The sequence below is a fragment of the Barbatula barbatula genome, assembly GCF_947034865.1.
Source record: "Barbatula barbatula genome assembly, chromosome: 17".
Lineage (NCBI taxonomy): Eukaryota > Metazoa > Chordata > Actinopteri > Cypriniformes > Nemacheilidae > Barbatula > Barbatula barbatula.
Window position 1 is genome coordinate 12,642,618 of NC_136780.1, and position 20,136 is coordinate 12,662,753.

At 38.4% G+C, this 20,136-nt stretch overlaps 1 protein-coding gene across 1 annotated transcript in view; it reads left to right on the forward strand.

Annotated features, from left to right (window-relative positions):
* The window catches only part of bmp7b (bone morphogenetic protein 7b), a 32,811-nt gene that overhangs the window by 11,771 nt on the left and 904 nt on the right, over positions 1 to 20,136 (forward strand). The window contains exons 2-6 of the mRNA XM_079478154.1: positions 14,126 to 14,318; positions 16,364 to 16,512; positions 17,613 to 17,816; positions 18,317 to 18,393; positions 20,011 to 20,121. Coding sequence (XP_079334280.1) covers positions 14,126 to 14,318; positions 16,364 to 16,512; positions 17,613 to 17,816; positions 18,317 to 18,393; positions 20,011 to 20,121 — 734 coding nt within the window. The remainder of the gene's footprint in view (positions 1 to 14,125; positions 14,319 to 16,363; positions 16,513 to 17,612; positions 17,817 to 18,316; positions 18,394 to 20,010; positions 20,122 to 20,136) is intronic.

Sequence of the window (20,136 nt, forward strand, 5' to 3'; positions counted from 1 at the left end):
TTATTAAAGGTGCTATGTAGAGCAGTTTGTCCGTTCGGGGCTACTGTAGAAACAACATGTTGAATTCCATAAAAGAGGACCCGCGGTGCATGCAGATAGAAATAACTAAACCTAAGTTAATAAAAACATAATGCTTCATTGTGTAAGGTCTTTATACACCTCTGAACACATGTATATTGTATTTCTGTCAATAGATCCTCCAAAAAAGTACACTCAGCACTTTTAACGTTGCTCCTTTAAAGCTAATTGTAAAATTGTGGGACATGTTTTGTGTTATATGCCTGTGAATGTTTTTGTAAAAGTTAAAATGCCATAATGAAGTAACTACTGCTGTTAAATGGTAAAACATTAAGAAGGATTTCTAAACAGATACTTCCTGACCCTTTCTTTTGCTTTCAGCGTGTTTACCTCTTTCTTCTTTTGCCTCTTTTTTTCTTCATCCCTGCTTTCGTCCCTGGCTCTGTGGAAGGGCCTTTCTAACATTCTTGCTCTCAGCAGGCTGCCCCTGGGACGCTGCCAGAGGTTAATACAGATGTTTCTGTGCATCTGCAGGCCAAAGCAGCTGTGTGAGGAACTTTATCTGCTCAAGTCAAAGCACACACACACACACATACCCCCCACCTCCTTCAGTCTGAACAAAACACACACATACGCATGTTAGTCTCACTATATAAGTATGGACATCTCATGGTTTTGAAACTGCAGGTCTATAGTCTACACATGTCAGTTCTTTTGGCAGAGGACCTGTATTTACTGGTTACTGATGTGACTGATGAAGTCTTGCTAATAAACAATAGCAAGTGAATGGAAAAAGATTACCTTATATTAGAGAGAACAAAACGTCCCTGTCAGCATGCTTGGCACAGAATGAAAAAGACTTGAATTTGTATCCTCTTGTTGAGTTTGCAGTTTCTTTGCCTTGACATGTTGTCTTGTCTACCTACCTGTTGGAGATCACGATTACTAAAGCTAGTCCCAAGATTGACTTTGCTTGCTTGCTTTCTGATAAAAGACATTTTTAAGGAGGTCTTAACCCGCTTGTTCTCTCACTCACCCCTGTGCTGCTCCGGAGCATTGACATTGTGTAACACTTTGTTACAGAGCAGCAGTCCACAGGTCTCACTGTGCTGGGAAATATCAGACAACGTGCAACAGTTGTTTTCTTTAGTCCAATCAACACAATAAACCACAGGAGGAAGAGAGAGGAATGTGAAGGACAACAGAGAGGAATATGATTGGATCCATCTCAGTTATGAGCACTTTTGTTAGTTCTGTAAATAGCTTCAGTGTGGTTAAGCAAATACGGATATTTTGGTCAAGTGAGAGCTAGTGCCGGTACACTAGGAAACAAAAAATAGTGCACTTTATTTAACGACACGTAAGTGTACTTAAAGGGATAGTTCACCCCAAAATGAAAAATGTCTCATCGTTTACTAAAGGATATTAGTGACCGAACAACGGCGGTTTTGAATGGGTGAATGAGGACCGTTATTTGGTTACCAAGGTTCCTCAAAATATCTTCTTTTGTGTTCTGCAGAAGAAAGAAAATCAAACCAATTTAAAATGACAGTAAAGTACACTTAGATTTTCTTAAGTTTACTTAGATAACATTTTTGTATATCAAGTACAATATGAGTGGATACTTTTGCATGTATTTTAGTGCACTCTTTTACCTCCGGAGGAGAATAATCTTGTAATTGATGCACTTGCATTTTCTTGCATGAGGTGAGAATCAATATGACGGAAAACAGAAACTGTGAGTCTTTAAAGGATTCAAAGATTTAAAAGATTAGAAGGGGGTGGGATAAGTTGTGCCACGTGTTGTCTTCTATGCAAGACTTTATTTTGGAAAACTGGAAATGAAACAATAATCAGTTAAAGGTGTACTCTGTCATTAGTAGAATTTGGTAGGTCTTAAAGGGATAGTCACCCAAAAATTTAAATTGTGTCATCATTCATTTGGAATTGTCAGAATGATGAGTGAATTTTTGGGTGAACTATTCCTTTAACTCTCATCTCCTCATGAGCCAACACGCTCCCATGTCAAGGGGATATTAAAGACAGTTTATAATAACTATTTTTGTCTATAAGTAATGTCTTTTAATGGTTAAAATAATTAATAAGCACACCTCTAAAATATTTACGGGCATAATTGTCTCTTGGATTGAATTCAATTCTCAAGTAGTTCACTATAAAAAGAAAATTTCCTTTTATTTACTCTCCTTCAAGCCATCCAAGATTAAGTTGATCTGTAAACATGAATTGTAGCTAAAAACTTTAGTTCCTTTGTGATTCATAAAATGCAAGTGCTCATGTTCTGCTGATTCTAAGTAACAAAATCTTTTACAGCATAATAACCGTTATAATATATCATTATAATCATAGATTAGAATCTATAATATCTATAGCTATCATAGATAAGTGTGCCGTATTTGGAGTCTGAATCCATATATTTGTGCGTATTCATATTGTATTAAACTTTGTATACAGAAACGCATCGCAGGTCTTGAGCCAAATGAAAACCCATTAGAGCCCAGCAATAACTGCAAACAGGCTTTGTTTATGAGGACCTAAAACGTGTGTCAAATTAGTGTGGAAAATGAATATGGGCAATATTACATCAGTTTATTTAGGAAACGCTTAAACCACAGGCAGGCATCGAGCTAAACAGAATTGTTTCATTAATTCACTAAGAGTTTCTGGATTTAATTTAACAAAATAAACAACAGCGCAACAGTACAATTGAAACCGAGCTCTTGCCCAAGTGGATTGCTTCTATGATGCCGTGGAGTGTTCTGGATGAACGTGTGGGTGAGAGGGGTTTTTGAGTGCCGTATGTTGCCACACAAATTGTTGCTTATTTGTTTTGTGTGAGTGGATGACAAAAGAGTTGGGGCAACTTTGACAGTGTGATTTTCCACGCTGTAAGCTTTTAAAAGAGTTTACTACACTTACAACTGTAAATTCGCACAAATGAATCAGGAACAATATTGCAATATTTTGAATATATGTTTGTGACAAAAACAGCAGTGTAGCAATTTGTCACGTAACACTGCTTGTTGTTAGAAAAATAAGCTTGTTACTGGAACAACTGCACTGTTCCTAAAATAGCTGAGCTACTGTCAAGCTACTGAAAAGTATCACATTTTGGTTCAACATTTCAACATTCACCTACAAACACACAGCCGCTGAAAGCCTATTTCAAAATTACTTTTTTACTATATGTTCATTCTGTGAATTATTACTAACAATATTTTCCCAAATTTCAAATGAAATAACTTATTGAAAAAATAACTTATCACAGTTTTTATGTGTCTTTTTAAGTCTTTTACATTGCTGTCGGATGGCTTTGTCACTCTTGAGATTAGATTTAGTTGAAATTCAACAGAAACTGGACTGGAATGGCCGCAATACATAGAAATGCTGATTTAATGAATATTTGGAATGCTCTCCGATTTATTTTATTTTACTCATCTATACATATTGTACTCATGCAGGTGTTTGATGTGGATGAGGTTTTATGTGTGTGTCACATATGTGTGCTGTTGTAAGAATGAGAAACGATAGTTTATAGGATATTTCTGCATTCTCCTGTATTCTATATTGGGAGCCGGTCTGGTCAGGATGCAGAAGGTGGGGCCGAGGCTACGCCCGCTAAATTAGAAGAGAAGGCAAAATCAAAACGAGAAAATGAGAATGGAAACAGACAAACAGATATTGGCCTCTTTGGTCTCACAAAAACCTGTATGTAACGACATGTAATTTTCTTGATGGTTATATTTGAGGGGGTTGAAATGTGTACAAGGTAGGACTTGAACGACCGCAGAGGTACTGCAGGTGGGGCGTGACGGTTCCCTGAAAACCCAACCTTTGGAACTCAAGCACGAATGCATGGAGGAACCCCATCGCAAGGAACTCCAGGGCATTGTAAATAAAGTGTATTTTATCACCCATCGTTCTCGTGATCTGGCAGATTAATCATTTTGGAATAAAGCTCAAAACACTACAATTTTGTAATGGTTTTAATGCAAAAAGCTAATGGTTCACGGTGGTATTTTTTAGCAGCAGGGGGGCACCAGTTATTTAAATGGATTGCAGGGGGGTGCAACATGAAAAGGTTGAGAACCAATGCACTAAATGTACATAAATAGCCTATAATGTTAAAAAGATCTGCGTGTAGAAGCTTACACACTGAAATCCATGTAACGTCCTGTGACCTCTTGTGACATTAGATCAAACCGTGAATGTTGCGGACGAAAACAGTACACATTGTGAATGATGCGTGCAGACGCAAGACAAGAATATAACATATATTATTGCCGAGAGTGAGACAGAATCCTGCTGAAGCGGGTGGGAATGACATCAGTTCCGCGCGCAGCTCTCTTGTAACATCCTCTTCTTAAAGGTACAGTGTCAAAATCACATGGCCCGCGACTAGTCGACATCAAGCTTTAAAGGTCGCGTAAGAGCATTATTGTCGACTACTTCGTCCAACCCCTAGTACAAAGTGTTCGAATGAAGTAAATTATGTCTTTTTAATCTTCTTTCAGAACTAGAGTCCATCACAAACTAATGGGATGAATACATTTCTTTTCTAAATTCATCCATTCAAGGTCAGCCAGATATTCAACTTGATTGTTTCTTCTAGGCAGCAATGATATTAAAGAATATTAAACATATTTACCCTCATGTCATTGTTAACCTGTATATAACACTTTCTTCTGTGGAACACATAAGAAGATATTTTGAGGAATGTCTCCGCGGTTTTGTGTCTATACAATGTAAGTCGATGTCCTCCAATGTTGTTTGGATTCCAGCATTCTTCCAAACATCTTATTTTGTCTATTAAACAAAAGTCATACAGGTTTAGAATGACATGAGGTTGAGTAAATGATGAAATCTTTTTTGTGAACTATCACCTTCGAGTCGTTCCAAATCTGTATAAATGTCTTTGTTCTGATGAACACATATTTCTCTGTGTTCAACATATATACAAGATATATATATATGTTCACATGCAACTGTTCATAATTCCAAAATGAACAGTTGCAAGAGGGAAAAACATAAATGCGACCAATAGTCTATAGAATCAACAGCGTGACGGCCGTGAGTAAAAGACAAAGAACGGAGAGAAGCTGAGATAGAGAAGAAAAGACATTTCGGGTGTCCTGCTGTGCAGAGGAAGAACACAGGTTGTGTGGCAGGTGTGAAGGCAGCAGACAGACAAGAACACTAATCTGCCGTGTCACTGCGGCCTTTCCTCTCATCCCACCTCAGAGGTGTCAACATACTGATCCATGTCATGTTGACAAGCCCCGGTTCTGCCCTGCCGGTGTTAGCGGTTCTACTCGCCACGCTCTGCGCGGGCCTCGAACCAGACGTCGGTCCAGATGGGAGATGGGCGCTCTTAACAATTGAGGCTAAAGACCGCAGTCTCTGTTGGTTGGGGAGTGAGGTTTACACACTGCACAGCTCCTCACTAGCTGGCCTCCATTACACCTGCTCCATATCCCACAATGCATTGTTACAAGTAAACCAAGCTTCTATAAAAAATCCCTCAATTCTCACTATAATTTAAATATATACTGTACTTCTGTGCACAATTATTTTTGGATACCAGTACAGTACACACTTGAAACCCCCACCTGCTTCATATTTCAAAATACTTTGTTACGAGCAAACTAGATTTGAGATATCAGGCTTCAGTGGGTGGTCAGGAGGATGTTGGCGACCCTTTCGTGTGGAGTTTGTAAGCAATGAGGAGTGACCTCATCTCTGCGGTTCTTCAGTGTGTGTAACAAAAGCAGCTGCGTAATTTAAACGTGAGCACTCTGCTCGTAATCCCACATTTAAACAAAGTGCGCGTGTGTGTGGAGGAAGTGCTCGCTACATGACGCTAAAGAGCTTCAGTGTTTTTTTTTACTAAGGCCAACACATGTGTGACATCGAAATCTGCTGCCAAATTGTGGTTTGGTTATGTGCCTTTTAAAACAGCTTATTATGGATTAAAAGGCTTGGACAGGAAATGTATCTCATACTTTGTAGAGCAAAAACAATGTAGTGACAGTAATTTTAATAACAATAATAAGGTGAATGCGAGTGCATACATAAAATATAAAGATGAGGCGTAAATGATGTGTGTTTCCATTCGTCTTTTGGTTGGTGGTGTGTTTCCAATTAGAGGTCACATTGATCTCATAACGGCTTTGTGTACACACACACACGCACACGCACACAAAAACACACAGTGTGTGATGAACTGGTGGGTTTTGGTCTTTGCTGTATTGATGTGGTACAGGGGAGGAGGTGTTGATTTCTCTAGTAATGAAGTGCAGCACATTACAAGAAAAAATTATTTGTGACTTGAAATGAAAGTTAAGTCATTATTTGCTTACCCTTGTTATGTTAAAACCCATCATGGCTTTCTGTTTGACATAAGCATTTTTTTTTTAAATCCCCATTTTTGTTCTGTTAAATGCTTTAAATTCTCATGCTTATGTGTGTTGTTATTCCAGTCCTTAAAATAGCGGAATGCATGTTAACTAAAATAAATTGAATTATATTAAACAATTTTAGGTGATTAACGTGACTACTGCTAGACTACATTCAATATCAATGAATTTTAGGCGTATTTGTGAAATACATGCACATGCGGTCACTATCTGCTGCCATAGTAAAAATAAACGCAAACAAAACAATACTTCCGAAGAACAGAAAAGGCCTAAAGGTGTTTGTACTATAAGAGGGTGACTAAATAATAATGAATCCGTCATCTTTGAAAGCACTAACCTTAAAAGAAAGCATCAATCTTTTTAATACTATTGTACATTTGCCGCAAAACACTTTGTCATGTGATAAACTATACCTGCAGTTACACTGTTGGGAACTTTTGCAAACCTGTGGGTTAATTTGCCTTTTTCATCTTCAAACAATCATTTCTGTCATTTTATTTTGAAAATATTATATGTAATCTCATTTTAAAACAAGATCAATTGATTTAAAAATAAAGTTGGGTAGGATTTTAATGTTTCTTTTTCATTTTCTTGCATCATTGGTCTCACAAAAAGTGTCAGATCACTGCTTTAAACAGTTATGTTTTATATAAAATAACATTTTGTGAACTATTAAATGATGACATCAGTTTTTGCGACATAAATAGGATCGATTTTGCCGTTTGACAACTTTTATATTGCGACTTCTTCAATATTGCTGACAAAACAAAGAATAATGAAACTATATACTATATATGTTTGCCGTGTTAAACTCAACTAAATGTTATAAGTACGCACCATATGTGTTCCATCCAGAGCTCCAGTTGGGCCACAGGTTGCGTTGGGCATAAATCATTGCCTCCAACATGAAGAGCATTTGGGCTCTGAGTGTGTTTCTGAAAAACTGCAGGGTGAATCAAGGCATTTGTGGATTGGGCTACAACGTTAAAGCAGTGAACCGTAAATACAGGTGGGGAGTTGGACAGGACTGAGCCCATGTAAATGCCCTCTTCTCTCTCTTTATCTTCATCTGTAATGTTTATTTAACACAGGTAGGGCAACCACGCCGCCCGCCGCTTGTTTCCTCCCAGAGGAAGTCATAAATGTGCCCGTTTGGGTTTAACTAGACCAAGCCCTGCTCGACTGCTGCTAATCACTGACATATATAAGAACTGAGAGTCGAAGAGAGAAAGAGAGAGTGAAGAAAGAAAGAGAAGATGGATAAGCTGATGAAAAAACACTGTGACTAATCGTTCTTTAAGTGGTGACGTAAGGAATACCGTTTCCGGGTCCAAGCATCTATTCATTTCAAGCGGGGCTGCAGCTTTAACAACTGTTTACTCACATCGTATATATTTAAGCGGAGCTTTTATTCACTCACAGTATACACTACAGTCTCCAGGTTTACGTAATCTCCGACATCAGTATTTGAAAAGATTATGAAAATGAATCACTGACTGGCGTTGTGGGATTTTGTTACGAAGATAAAGGTTAGGATTGTGGTTTTTCGATAGTTTTGCAGCTCGCCATGTGCGTATATTTGCATTTTATGTTGTTTGCCTATAGCATCTAAAGTAATTGTGCGTTTCGACCTATATATGGTGGTGCGTGACGTCAGAATAAACAACCGAAGATTTTTCAGACTCTTCTGGTCACCATCCAGAAACAACATTAGGAAGTTTCAAAGACGTTTCATATTTAGATGTCTTGCCTTGTCTAGGGAAATATGAACGTGTTTTTTCCAACTCACAAAAATAGACATAGAAATCAGTTTATCCCAGACTGCAGAGAATGTGAGCTAGATGATACTTAAAGGATTAGTTCACCCAAACATGATTTTTTTTATAATTTATTCACCTTCAACCTGGCAGCCTGTGCGTAGTCAAAGCCTTTTGAAACTAAAATATAAGGTACTGTACTGGAAAACAATGCAATATATGAAATACAACCAAAATCCAAGTGCTTATATTTTTCATTATATATAAAGCGCAATAAAACTTAGAAGGCAGTTTTGCTGGGATTTGAAACCAACTAAAAGTTATTTTTAAAATCTTTTTTGCACAAACTGATGCACTACAAAAAGGGAGATATATATGAAAGAACTTAAGGAGGACTAATGAGAAGCTGCTTCACAGCTGCACAACACAGTCGATTAAGGTCCCTTTAATGTGGAAGTCTTGATGGATGGATTAAGTGTCCACCATGGGCCAGGCTCAAAGAGGGATGGAGGGAAGGGCCGCCCTCATTTGTGTCCCCAATGAAAGTGCACCTGCACTGGGCCACGGTTTCACCAGAGATTTGGGGTTTCAAGGAGTTTATGGATGACCCACATAGGCTTACTTGTGTCATCACTTCTGGCTGCTATGAGCGTTGAGATCTTATTTATTGGTAACAGGGTGGAACAGAACAACTGCTGCGATTATCCAGTGCTTGTGCGTGTGTCCAAGCTTGCAGATGTTTCCTATAGTAGATTTGATGAGATCAGATGATGTATCATATCTGAAGACACGTGCGCTGTACTTGCTGTACTTGTGTGTGTGTGTGTGTGTGTGTGAGATGGATTTGTTATACTTGTAGTTATGTAGTTTCACATTGTGTTGCCGTATGTGAAAATATGTGAACATTTTGTAACATAAAAAAATACAGTAAAATTACAGTTTTTTTACAGTGTAGATCGTTGTTCATATGGGTTCTCTTTCAGTTTTATTCAGCTCAACCACTAGATGTCGATGTCCCATATGGTTTCTTTAAATGCGACAAAACTACAGGACACATTGAACAAATTGTTTATATAAAATCAACGTATCACTAAATTCATCAAATCGTTGAATTATAATACAATTATTATAGAATAAAATAATCACATTTACATTTAGTCATTTAGCAAACGCTTTTATTCAAAGCGACTTACAAAGAATTCAGGGAGCAAGGGATATGTCATACGACTTGAATTAATCAATGAAATTAATATTAACATACATTAAATAAAATATAAATAGTTATATTATTAGACTAGCCAGACCGATAAACACAGATCAGCAGTCCAGGTGCGCGTGTCTGATGAAACACTCTATACCGCGCCATCTCTGTATAAAATGTAAAATTGTACGTTAGGTACTTATCTTTGTGTGAAATGACGTCAGACTTATATTTTCTGGAAGGCTGTCAAACTTAATCTGACCTGATTTATTGTCAGTTGACATTATAAGTGTACCCTTGAGAATCAAGGTAAGGAAAGGTGACAGTTTTTAAACTGATCTGTACTTTTTATATATGTATTTATGATTTTTGTTTATTGTAATGTCACAGACTTCAGCTTTTAAAAAGAATAACATCAAGGTAAACAACTAGTTAACAGTGTGACGAGGGGTGAACGCAGACAAAACTTTTTACAGTGGATGGAAAAGGGTCTGGTACCGCTCCCGCATTAATATTATGTAAGCTGCATTTATAACAAATAATGGCAAAGATGCAGGAGTCGTGTTAATGCACACACCTTGTACTCTGCTTATGACGTTCACTCCACTTTGTGCCACCGTGAACTGAAGAAAGCACTAAGTAACGTAGCCTGCCGCCGTTTTCATAATCAAAGTTTTAAAGACGATTAAAGAGATCTCGAACTCCTCTACAGTCCAGTTTTTTAGGGGGGCTGTGCTAGAACTTTAGGATGGCCAAAGCCCACTTAAAATGGGCCTAGCGACGCCACAAACAACAACAGATGACAACCATTTGACATCCACAAAGTGCACAAATATTTTTTCATCATTCTGGGAGCATATCTACTGTATTTTAACTTAAAATCTTACCATTTTGTGATGTTTTACTCAAAAATCTTTCCTATAAGTCCATTAAAAAAATGACCCAATGCCAACTTTTTTAAATGGGACCTAAAAAGAGTTTTTCCAATTTGATGGTCAATGTATGTGTGCGTGCAACAGTGTTTTTTAACTGTTTTCTGGTGTTTTTTATCATGAATGAGCCTGTGTGTGTGTGTGTGTGAGTGCGTGCGTGCGTGTGTGTGTGCTGTGTACGTGTACGTGTTTGCCTTGCAGTGTCTTTTTAAGCACATTCCTGGAGGTATGTTTTAATGGTGTAAGGGTGAGGCAATGACAGTTTGGTGCACGTCATCCTTTAAAATTTGCACAGAAATGGAAAGCACTTAGAGCGGATTGTTTGATCTTCCCCTGGCAGAGAGACAGAGAGCATCTTAAGGACTAAGACAGAGAGAGAAACAGGAGGAGTGAGACCGTGTATGAAAAAGAAGAGAGCGAGTTGTAAAAGTCGATAAAGTTCGATTCAAATTGAAAGCATGTGGTCAATGGAGGCCAATGTTGTTTGCTTACCAACATTCTACAAAATATCTTCTTTTACGTTCTGCAGAAGAAAGAAAGCCATACATGTTTGAATTGACAAGAGAGTGAGTAAATGATGACAGAATCGTTACCGTATCGTTGCAATTGTTGATCTGGGGGTTTCTGTTAAAGCCGTCGCTCTGTGCCAAGCGGGCACAGGTGGCCCTGGTGGTATGTCTAGCCTGCCAGGGGGCACCCAGGGGGTTCAATGCAAGGGCAGCTCTGAATGAGAACGGTGTGTAAACAATTGCAGTCCTCTGAGAAGAGCGAGACAATGAGACACGGAATGCCCCTGCTAATCGTCACTGGCTGGGTAACCAGATCTGTGCACGCTTTCTCTCTCTCTCTCTCTACATCTCTCTCTTTCACCTTACTGCACACTAGAGTCTTTGTGCTGCCATTCTAAGAGATGTATGAAAGGGGGATGAGGAGAGATGGTGGCAGGTGGAGAGACAGGGCAGATGGTGGGTACAGGGGAAAACAAAATGATGAAGGGGTCAGATGGAGGGAGAGAGAAGGATGAGAGGATGGAGTGAGAAGAAAGATCTCATAGAGTGACTGACAGAAGTAATATGCAAAATAAGAATGATATTTAATGCAACTAAAGAAATTAATAGGATTATACATTTTCATTAGTTCAGCCAATAATGATTTTAATCCATGATTTACTTATCCTAATGTCATCCCAGGTGTATGTGACTTTCTTTCTTCAGATGGATAATAATATGGAGTAATTTTGAAAGATTTCCTGGCTTTGTAATGGCATTGGAAAGTGCCCGAATAATACTGTGAGCGTATTTAGCCAAGAAAGGTCACACATCTAGACATATCTATAGATGAGAAAACTACACGCGTAATGGCGACACTGACGTATCTCAAATAATTCTGAGATGAGATCTACCTGTCATCATAGATGCCGTTTTCTCATCTACGCATACATGTTCAGAGTCTCGACCTTTGTTGGCTAAATATGCTCAAAACATTAATCGTTTTTACTCCCTGAAGACAGGGAGAGCCAGGACATTTTTCAGAATTACTCAAACACCCAAGATGACTTGAAGGTGAGTAAATTATGAATCATTTTTGGGCTAAATATTCCTTTTAAAGGGTAAGATAATATATACCATGGTATAAACGGAACGTAAAATATACGTAAATGTGTGTCATTTGTCATGTTAAAGATTTAGATTTGAGCAAGTATTCTGTAAAATTATTATGTTTTGTTTTGACAAAATAATATGTTGGCAAAATATAAGTCGGTGTTTAAAAGGTAATTAAAACAACAATAAAGATGGTTTATGTTAAATGTATATCTTCAAATGTAAATACAGTGATAATACTGTATACAGTGGTAAAAGTCCTAGCAATCATTATGATGTAAAAAAATATTATCGCCACGTTAAATAGGAATCCACCCAAGTAAAAAAAACATTCCTCAAGTAGTTTCCACATATTAACTGACATATTGCTGAAGACTTTCTGATATAAAATTATAATGAAACTTTATTTGGAGTTACACTTTTACACAATGCGCATTTCTTAATAATAAGTCTTAAATGTGTTTTGTCACTTTTATAAAGGATTGCATTATTTATATCATAATAATATCCGTCTTTAAACTCAAGATATTTTTTTAATACATTTAGTTTTCACTAGGTCATGTTAGTTATTTTAAAGGAAATATCTTTCACTTTCTTGTCATTTCAGTGCTTCTATGGTATTATTGTGAACATCATTCACAAATGAGTCACTACATCTGACTTTCTAAGCTTCTCATATGATGTTATAGACTAATCTAAGTCATTTCATTTGAGAAATGCATTTGTGATTTGGAACTTTATTTTAAAAAAGCTGTCATACAGTATGGTTTCAGCTTAAAATATAGCGAAATATAGAACACATGTTGGTGCTTTTGCAGTCCAATACATTTTGCTTTTACTATGAGCTGTCATTGTAGGACCAAATCTACGGTATGTGTAATGTTCTAGAAAAGAAAAAACGGCATATCATTTTATGTTGGGGTGAACTGTGTCTTTTAGGACCTTTGTCTTAACTTTTGTTTGATAATTCAGTTGTGTTGAGTTGCCACTTGATTTCCAAAGTAATATTGGACATTATTTTGACATATGCCAGAACAGGTATGAGGATTACAGCTGCTCACTCTGGCTCTGATGTACAGACTGAAGAGTCAACAAGGCCTGTATTGTCTGTGTGTCTGTGGTTCTGTGTAGCACTTTCACGCTGCGATAAAAGACTGAACAAGAGCCAAAACAAAGTAAGGAGAGAGAGAGAATCTCAGTCCTCGACCAAGCTTATCTATCTTTGAAAAGTGAAAGACTTATCACAACATACCTGCCAACAACCTCACCTAGTTTAAAACTGATCAGGGATTACCGTTTCATTTCGTCTTCTCTTAATTTTATGAAAATTATGACATCACGCACAACCTCTAAAAAACGGTTATAAATCTAAATAATCAAATAAAAACTATTCACAATATACAGAATAAAAATCCTGCGACGGATAAAATTTATACATTGAATGCATTATAATTCATTTTGGATCAAATGTTAAAAGATAAAACCATGTCGTCTAAAGTATGAGCTTTTAAAGAAGTTCACCTTAAACATGAAGATTCTGTCATCATTTACTCACCCTGTTGACATTTTAAACCTGTGTGATTTTCTTTTTTTTGGTAAAACACAAAAGAAGATATTAGGAAAAATGTTGTTCCTCATTGACTTCAGTCGAATGGACAACCAATGCAAGTCAATGGGGACCAGCGGTTTTCTGTTACCAACATTTTTCAAAATATCTTCTTTTGTGTTATGCATAATAGCTGACCGACCTTTCATTGTGGAGTGAAATATTTCAAATGTTTCTTGGCTACTAAAAATACTGCAGGTTCAATGTCAGAATGTGTCACGTTGTTCATGCCCATAGAATGTAAACAGGATTTGATGGGACACAGGCAGGGAGAGTTACCTTCTTCCTCACGGACTCCAGACCACAGCGGTGGAGGGAAAGATAGTGGAAAAGAAAATAAGAACGAGTGAATAGCTTGAGAGAAATGGCCACATAAAGCTGTCTGCGGGGCTGTGTCTCAATCGGAGGCTCTTGAGAGTTCAAACATCTGTGTAGACATGTGCTCTGTGTTCAGCCATGGCTTTTCTTAGCGCACATGAAGGTGATGTTTAAATTAACAGTACATGTCACAATCTCCCCTTGCTTTGCTGTGGAAATATTTGGTCAACTCTGATATGAAACACTGTTTTCCCACAGTTGAACATGATAAGGAGTTTTTGCCTGTGCGTCGCCATCACAGAGAATTCCGATTTGACCTCTCCAAGATTCCGGAGGGTGAGGCGGTGACGGCTGCTGAGTTCAGGATCTACAAAGATTTCATTGCAGAACGCTTCGACAATGAGACTTTCCGCGTAAGCGTCTACCAGGTGTTGGAAGAACATTCAGACAGGTACACTTTCTCTTAAATCAGTGCTTATTTTTATGGAATATAGCAGTTTTATTATAAAGGATTTTTGGCGCAAGAATGGGATTGGTCAGGCTTCAATTTCATCCTCATGTCATTCCAAACCTGTATATGATTTTCTTTCTTCTGTCATTCATTCTTTAAATAATTTGATCACAACAGAAGATATTTTTAATAATGTTGGTAACCGAACAACATTGACCCCATTAACCATTATGTAGACACAAAGCATTTCTCAACATTTATATTTTGTGTTCCACAGAAGTAAGGAAAGGTGGAAAATCCTCAGATTCTGTGTCGGCCTGTACCATAGATCACCATTTAAAGGGGCTGTTAAGGGGAAACATGACTTCCTTTCCTGAGTTTCGATTCTCAAGGAAAATCCTGTCCTCTTGAGGGTTGTAATGCTCTCAAACCCTCTGCTTTGTAAACCCTGTTTCCTTTCCCTCACACACACAGTGCTCACTCTATCCGACGGTCCCAATGCAAACTTTGCTGTCGCGCCACACCGTGTTTCCTATTCCGACTCTGTGGTTTCCATCTGAAAGATTCGTTTGTGAATCCGCTAGATTCCCTTCACTACATGATCTGAACCTTCAGCCTGACCCCAGCTGTGAATTGGGTTCAGGAACATCTAGCTGATGTGATGCTCAGACCCCACCTGAAGACCCTTGAAAAGTGTGTGGGAAACAACATATCTCATTGTGCTTCCAAAGCCAAACATACAAAATAAAGGAATGAATGGAGTTGAAACGACACTCGGATGGCTGGTATGAGCAGAACGGGTGTTTTAATGACAATTATTTCAGTAATACCAGTGAAATTTCTTGTGAAACGAATAGTTCACCCAAAAATGAGAATTCTTGCATCATTAATTCACCATCATGTCATTTCAAACATCTATGACTTTCTTTCTTTCCTCTGCAGAAAACAAAATATGATATTTGAAGAATGCTGGTTGACAAACAAACCATTGACCCTCATTGTGTGGACACAAAACCATGAAGACATTGCTCAATGTCTTAATAATCTTATTTTGTGTTCTGCAGAAGAACATATTGCTGCTGTCCTTCTAAAATCATGTATCATTCAGTTATTTTTATTTGTGTCATGAATCATTATTATGAGTCCCCCTGTGCGTTTGTCAATGTATTTCAAATTTCGAAACCATAAAAATAATTCAAATGTGCTTGTCATCATTTGAGAATTAGGTGTGAGCCCTTATTAACACAGCATTCACAAAAGTAGTTAAATTGCCAGTCAAACAGCACATGTTCAATAGAATTATTCACATTGTCTTACTTTTGGTATCAAATTATCAGTATTCTGACATTCCTAGGTGAGATAAACACACATGACCTTGTGGGAAACTCCATGTGCTCTAATGGTTTCAGTCAATTTATACTCCCTCGCCCCCTCTTTCTCTCTCTCTCTCTCTCTCTCTCTCCCCCTACAGTGCGTTTTGTTCAATTCGGTCTTTAATTTTTTTAACACTCTCTTCCCATCTTGCTCCACATTCCTCAGTTTGATTTAGTGCAGGGCAGCAGCGCAGTGAGATCAACAGCCGTTTATAAAGCCATTATTGTCAATTAGAGAAATGAACTGCTCCCCGGGGCCTCACCATCTGGAGCGTGCGCTCTTTCTTTTCTCTCCCAGATTCTCAGCTTATTTCATTCACTCTTTTTCTTTCTGTCCTTATCTATTAGCTTTTCTGTCTTTCATTTCAAGCATGTGGGGTTTCTTTGCATCCGCATTACGCATACATTTGTGTGTTTGCTGTCGTTTTTTCCGGGGGTGAAATAATAAGGTCTGTTAGCACTGTGTTCCCATCCCGGCTCCTGGAAGTTGCTCGGATGGGCCCTGGCTTTAAAAAATGTCCTGATATTTCCATCAAAAAAGCTATTTTTAATCAAACGTGCTTTTGAAAGGTGTACAAATTGAAAGGATCCAAGAAAGTCTTCCGACCCAAAAACCTGATAGGGACAATATTGTCCTATGCTTGTGACCAACATCTCCTCTCTCTCCACCAGGGACTCAGATCTGTTCCTGCTGGACTCACGCGTGATCTGGGCGGCAGAAGAGGGTTGGCTAGTTTTTGACATTACAGCCACCAGTAACCACTGGGTTCTGAATCCAGGCAGAAATCTTGGCCTTCAGCTAGCTCTAGAAAGTTTGGACGGTAAGTGGATGAACACTGATGCAACATGGTGTGTGTTTTCTGATCTGCACAGACTGTAAGCGACAGTGAGGCCACATTGTTTTGTTCAGTAAATGTTTGCAGTCTATTGAAAGGGGGACTTTTTTCAGTACATATAAAAAACGTGTATAGAAAAACATACGGTCACAATTTCACGTCACACATCATATCATCTGTATAACATTCTTGATTCCTACAATGATTTTTACAAATCTTGTAATATTTAGTTTCTTTTTAATAATTTCTAACGTGGACCATGTTAACGTATATACAATATGGTTGCATTTGTTTACATTATAGTTAATGCAAAAGTATAGTAAAGTAAAAAATATAATAATATAAAATAATATTACAACCTCATATTTTGTCACATTTATTTCAGAACTGGTGTTTTGTACTTTAGTACGCACACGGGAAGGTGTGTGTGCTGTGTGCAGGATGTAACAGGCTTTATGTGTTAGGATGAAAACAGATGCAGTGTATTATGGGGTATTATAAAGAATTACACACTTGTCGAGACACGATGTATACCGACTTTACATTAACTCAAAGACACTGATAGCATTCCTCCCTCTTTGTAAAGAACACACTTACACATACACATAAAAGCTGTTTCAGCCTGTGTGTTTAGGTGTAAAATACTCCAGAATTACACAAAAAAAGAAGCAAATGTGAGTGAAGGAATGAATGAAGGACTGAAACGTGTTCCTGAGACAGAAATGTACAGTAAACTTACTAACATACACTGGCAATAGTGCTCTGACTAGATAAACAGTCCACTGTCAAAACAGGACTGTTAAGCAATCTCTTTAAAAGAACGGATTTGATGAAACACAAATAATCTGCCTTGTACGCAGGTGATAAATGTTTTTCAGGGGACCCGTAAAACCTTCATAAAAGACTCTTCCTCTTGTGGGATTGGGCAGCGTTTCCACAAACAATTTCAATGTTTTCCTTAACGTTCAGCTGTATGAAAGAAAATAAATTGTTACATTTTTTGAAAGTTTGTGGCATAAATGGACCATGTTGTTCGTGTTTAATATTGTTCATTGACGCACACATCCCTCTGTCTCCCCCTGCAGGCCAAAGTGTGAATCCATGGGTGGCTGGACTGGTGGGTCGTAGCGGCCCCCAGAGCAAACAACCCTTCATGGTGGCCTTCTTCAAAGCGACGGAGGTCCACATCCGCAGCATCCGCTCTGCGCAGGGCGGCAACAAGCAGCGCAATCCTAACCGCTCTAAAACCGCCAAAGGCCAAGAGGCACTACGTGTAGCCAACATCGCAGGTGTGTGCGTGTGCTATGTGTTATTAATGTTCTAATGTCCTTTGGCGGTAAAGACAAAAGTAGAAAGACACAGAAATAACAATGGGACTTGAAATAAAAAGTATAGGACCAAAGCATGGTACAACTATCCTAAAACTCCATATCATTTTCATCAATATCATCAGTATTTTTCATTAGAGATGTTATCGGATTGTCTTTTTGTATATTATCATGTTCCTTTAAGACAGAGGAGTGCCATTACTTGTAATGTGAAATGTGTGCGAGTCCTTGTGTGTCTGTGTGTGTGTTCATGTGTTTTCTATTACTGCCTAATTCACTGCAGGTTCATTTGGAAAGGAAAAGCATTACAGTATTAAATGGATATGAAATCAGTCTGGTTTGATGCATCACATTGGTATGAAGGTCACAGGGACACCCGGTGGCTTCAGTGACCTATTCCGCTCGGCATTATACATCAATACTGTCTCTCTCTCTCTCTCTCTCTCTCTCTCTTTCTCCAGAGAACAGCAGTGCCGATCAGAAGCAGGCCTGTAAGAAACACGAGCTGTATGTTAGCTTTCGGGACCTTGGATGGCAGGTGTGATGTTCCTTATCCCTTAACCTTCAGTTCTCACCATAGAAACCATAGAAAATTCTGCCATTGTTTTACTCGCCCTTTTGACACTTCAAACCTGTATGACAATTTTGAAGAATGTTCAAAATCCGTGGGTACCCATCGGCTTGCCTTGGCTCTGTGTCCGTTTTGGTTTTTGGTTACCAGTATTCTTGAAAATGTATTATTTTGTGCTCTGCAGAAGCAAGAAAGTCATGCAGATTTGAAATAGCAAGAGGGTGAGTAAATGATAAAATAATTTTCATTTTAGGGTTGACTATCCCTTTAAAACAATGTAAACCAAACTTGTTGGCTGTCATGTGCAATTGATTTGCATTGTACTCATGCCTCGGTTTACGTCACGCAGATCCAACTTTCTAGAATCAACTTTATATAATTATAATTAATTACCATCTGGGTCGGGTTGGAAGATCAGTAACCGCAATGTTCCAAAACATCAGGAACACAGTTTGACCACCTTATAGAGATATTTCAGAAGCAAAACAGAATTTACTCGCCCTCAAGGAATATGACTTTCTTCTTGAAAAATATTACAAATGGAGTTATAATACAACGTATAATTTTACTTCCAAGCGATAGTATGGGGGTGAATGTGAGGACATTTTTTAAAAGCTCCAAAAAATGCATCCGTCGATCAAAGAAACGGCTCGAGGCTCCATGGTTTTCTGAAGCGAATTGATGCGTTTGTTTAAGATAAATATCCATATTGACGGCGCTATTAACGTTAATGTCTAACTTCTGCTGCGCGTGAACCTGAGGCTTGTTTTTCGACGGTGACGAAAGTTCCTGCACAGAAACTGTGTACTATTGGAACAAAAATGCGGCGTCTGTCACCAGAACTTATGACACGCATTCCAAAAATTGCCACACATTCACTCCCATTCTACCGCTTGGAAGTAAAATGATACATTGTATTATAACTTTGACTCCATTATTCTGCCTGCAGAAGAAAGTCATATTCAGTCAATATGCCTCGAGGGTGAGTAAAACATGGGGAAATTATGTTTTGCCTCTGAAATATTCCTTTAAGCTGTTTTTTCCAGTAGCGTTCCTAAACCTTTATTTTGTTTAATATCTCTTCTCCTCCACTTCCCTCACAGCAGTCTACTTCATCCCTCTCTCAGTGTTTACGGTTTAAACTGTTTTACTAAGCTCCGGCTTGGCTTCGGTCAACTCGGCCGCATTACCTCAGAGCGTGAGGAGAGATAGGAGAGCGTAGTTTCTGTTTACACATCCATAGTCTTGCCACCTGCAGCCTATCTGTGTCTCCCACTGGATCACGCCACATAAACACTCGCTCAGAACAGCGGCCGAGGTCTCTGAGCCCCTGGCCCTACCACATAGGTTTATATTCCACCCCGATTCCCTTTTGAATCATAACATTTTACACATTCATGTACTTGAACAGGATCGCGTTTCTTCGTGATCTTTGCGCACGGTCGGAGTGATCTGCGAGAAAGGTCAAACGCACAGAACGCATCATGAAAATGAAAACCATCTGGTTGGGCGAGTGACAATGGATGTCGATTTCCAGCTGTATTGTTTTGACAAGCTAACAGATTTTCGCTGTTTCTCTCTCAGGATTGGATTATAGCTCCTGAAGGTTACGCCGCATATTACTGTATGGGGGAATGTGCCTTTCCACTTAATTCCTACATGAATGCCACGAATCACGCTATTGTACAGACGCTGGTAAGCCTGCCAACA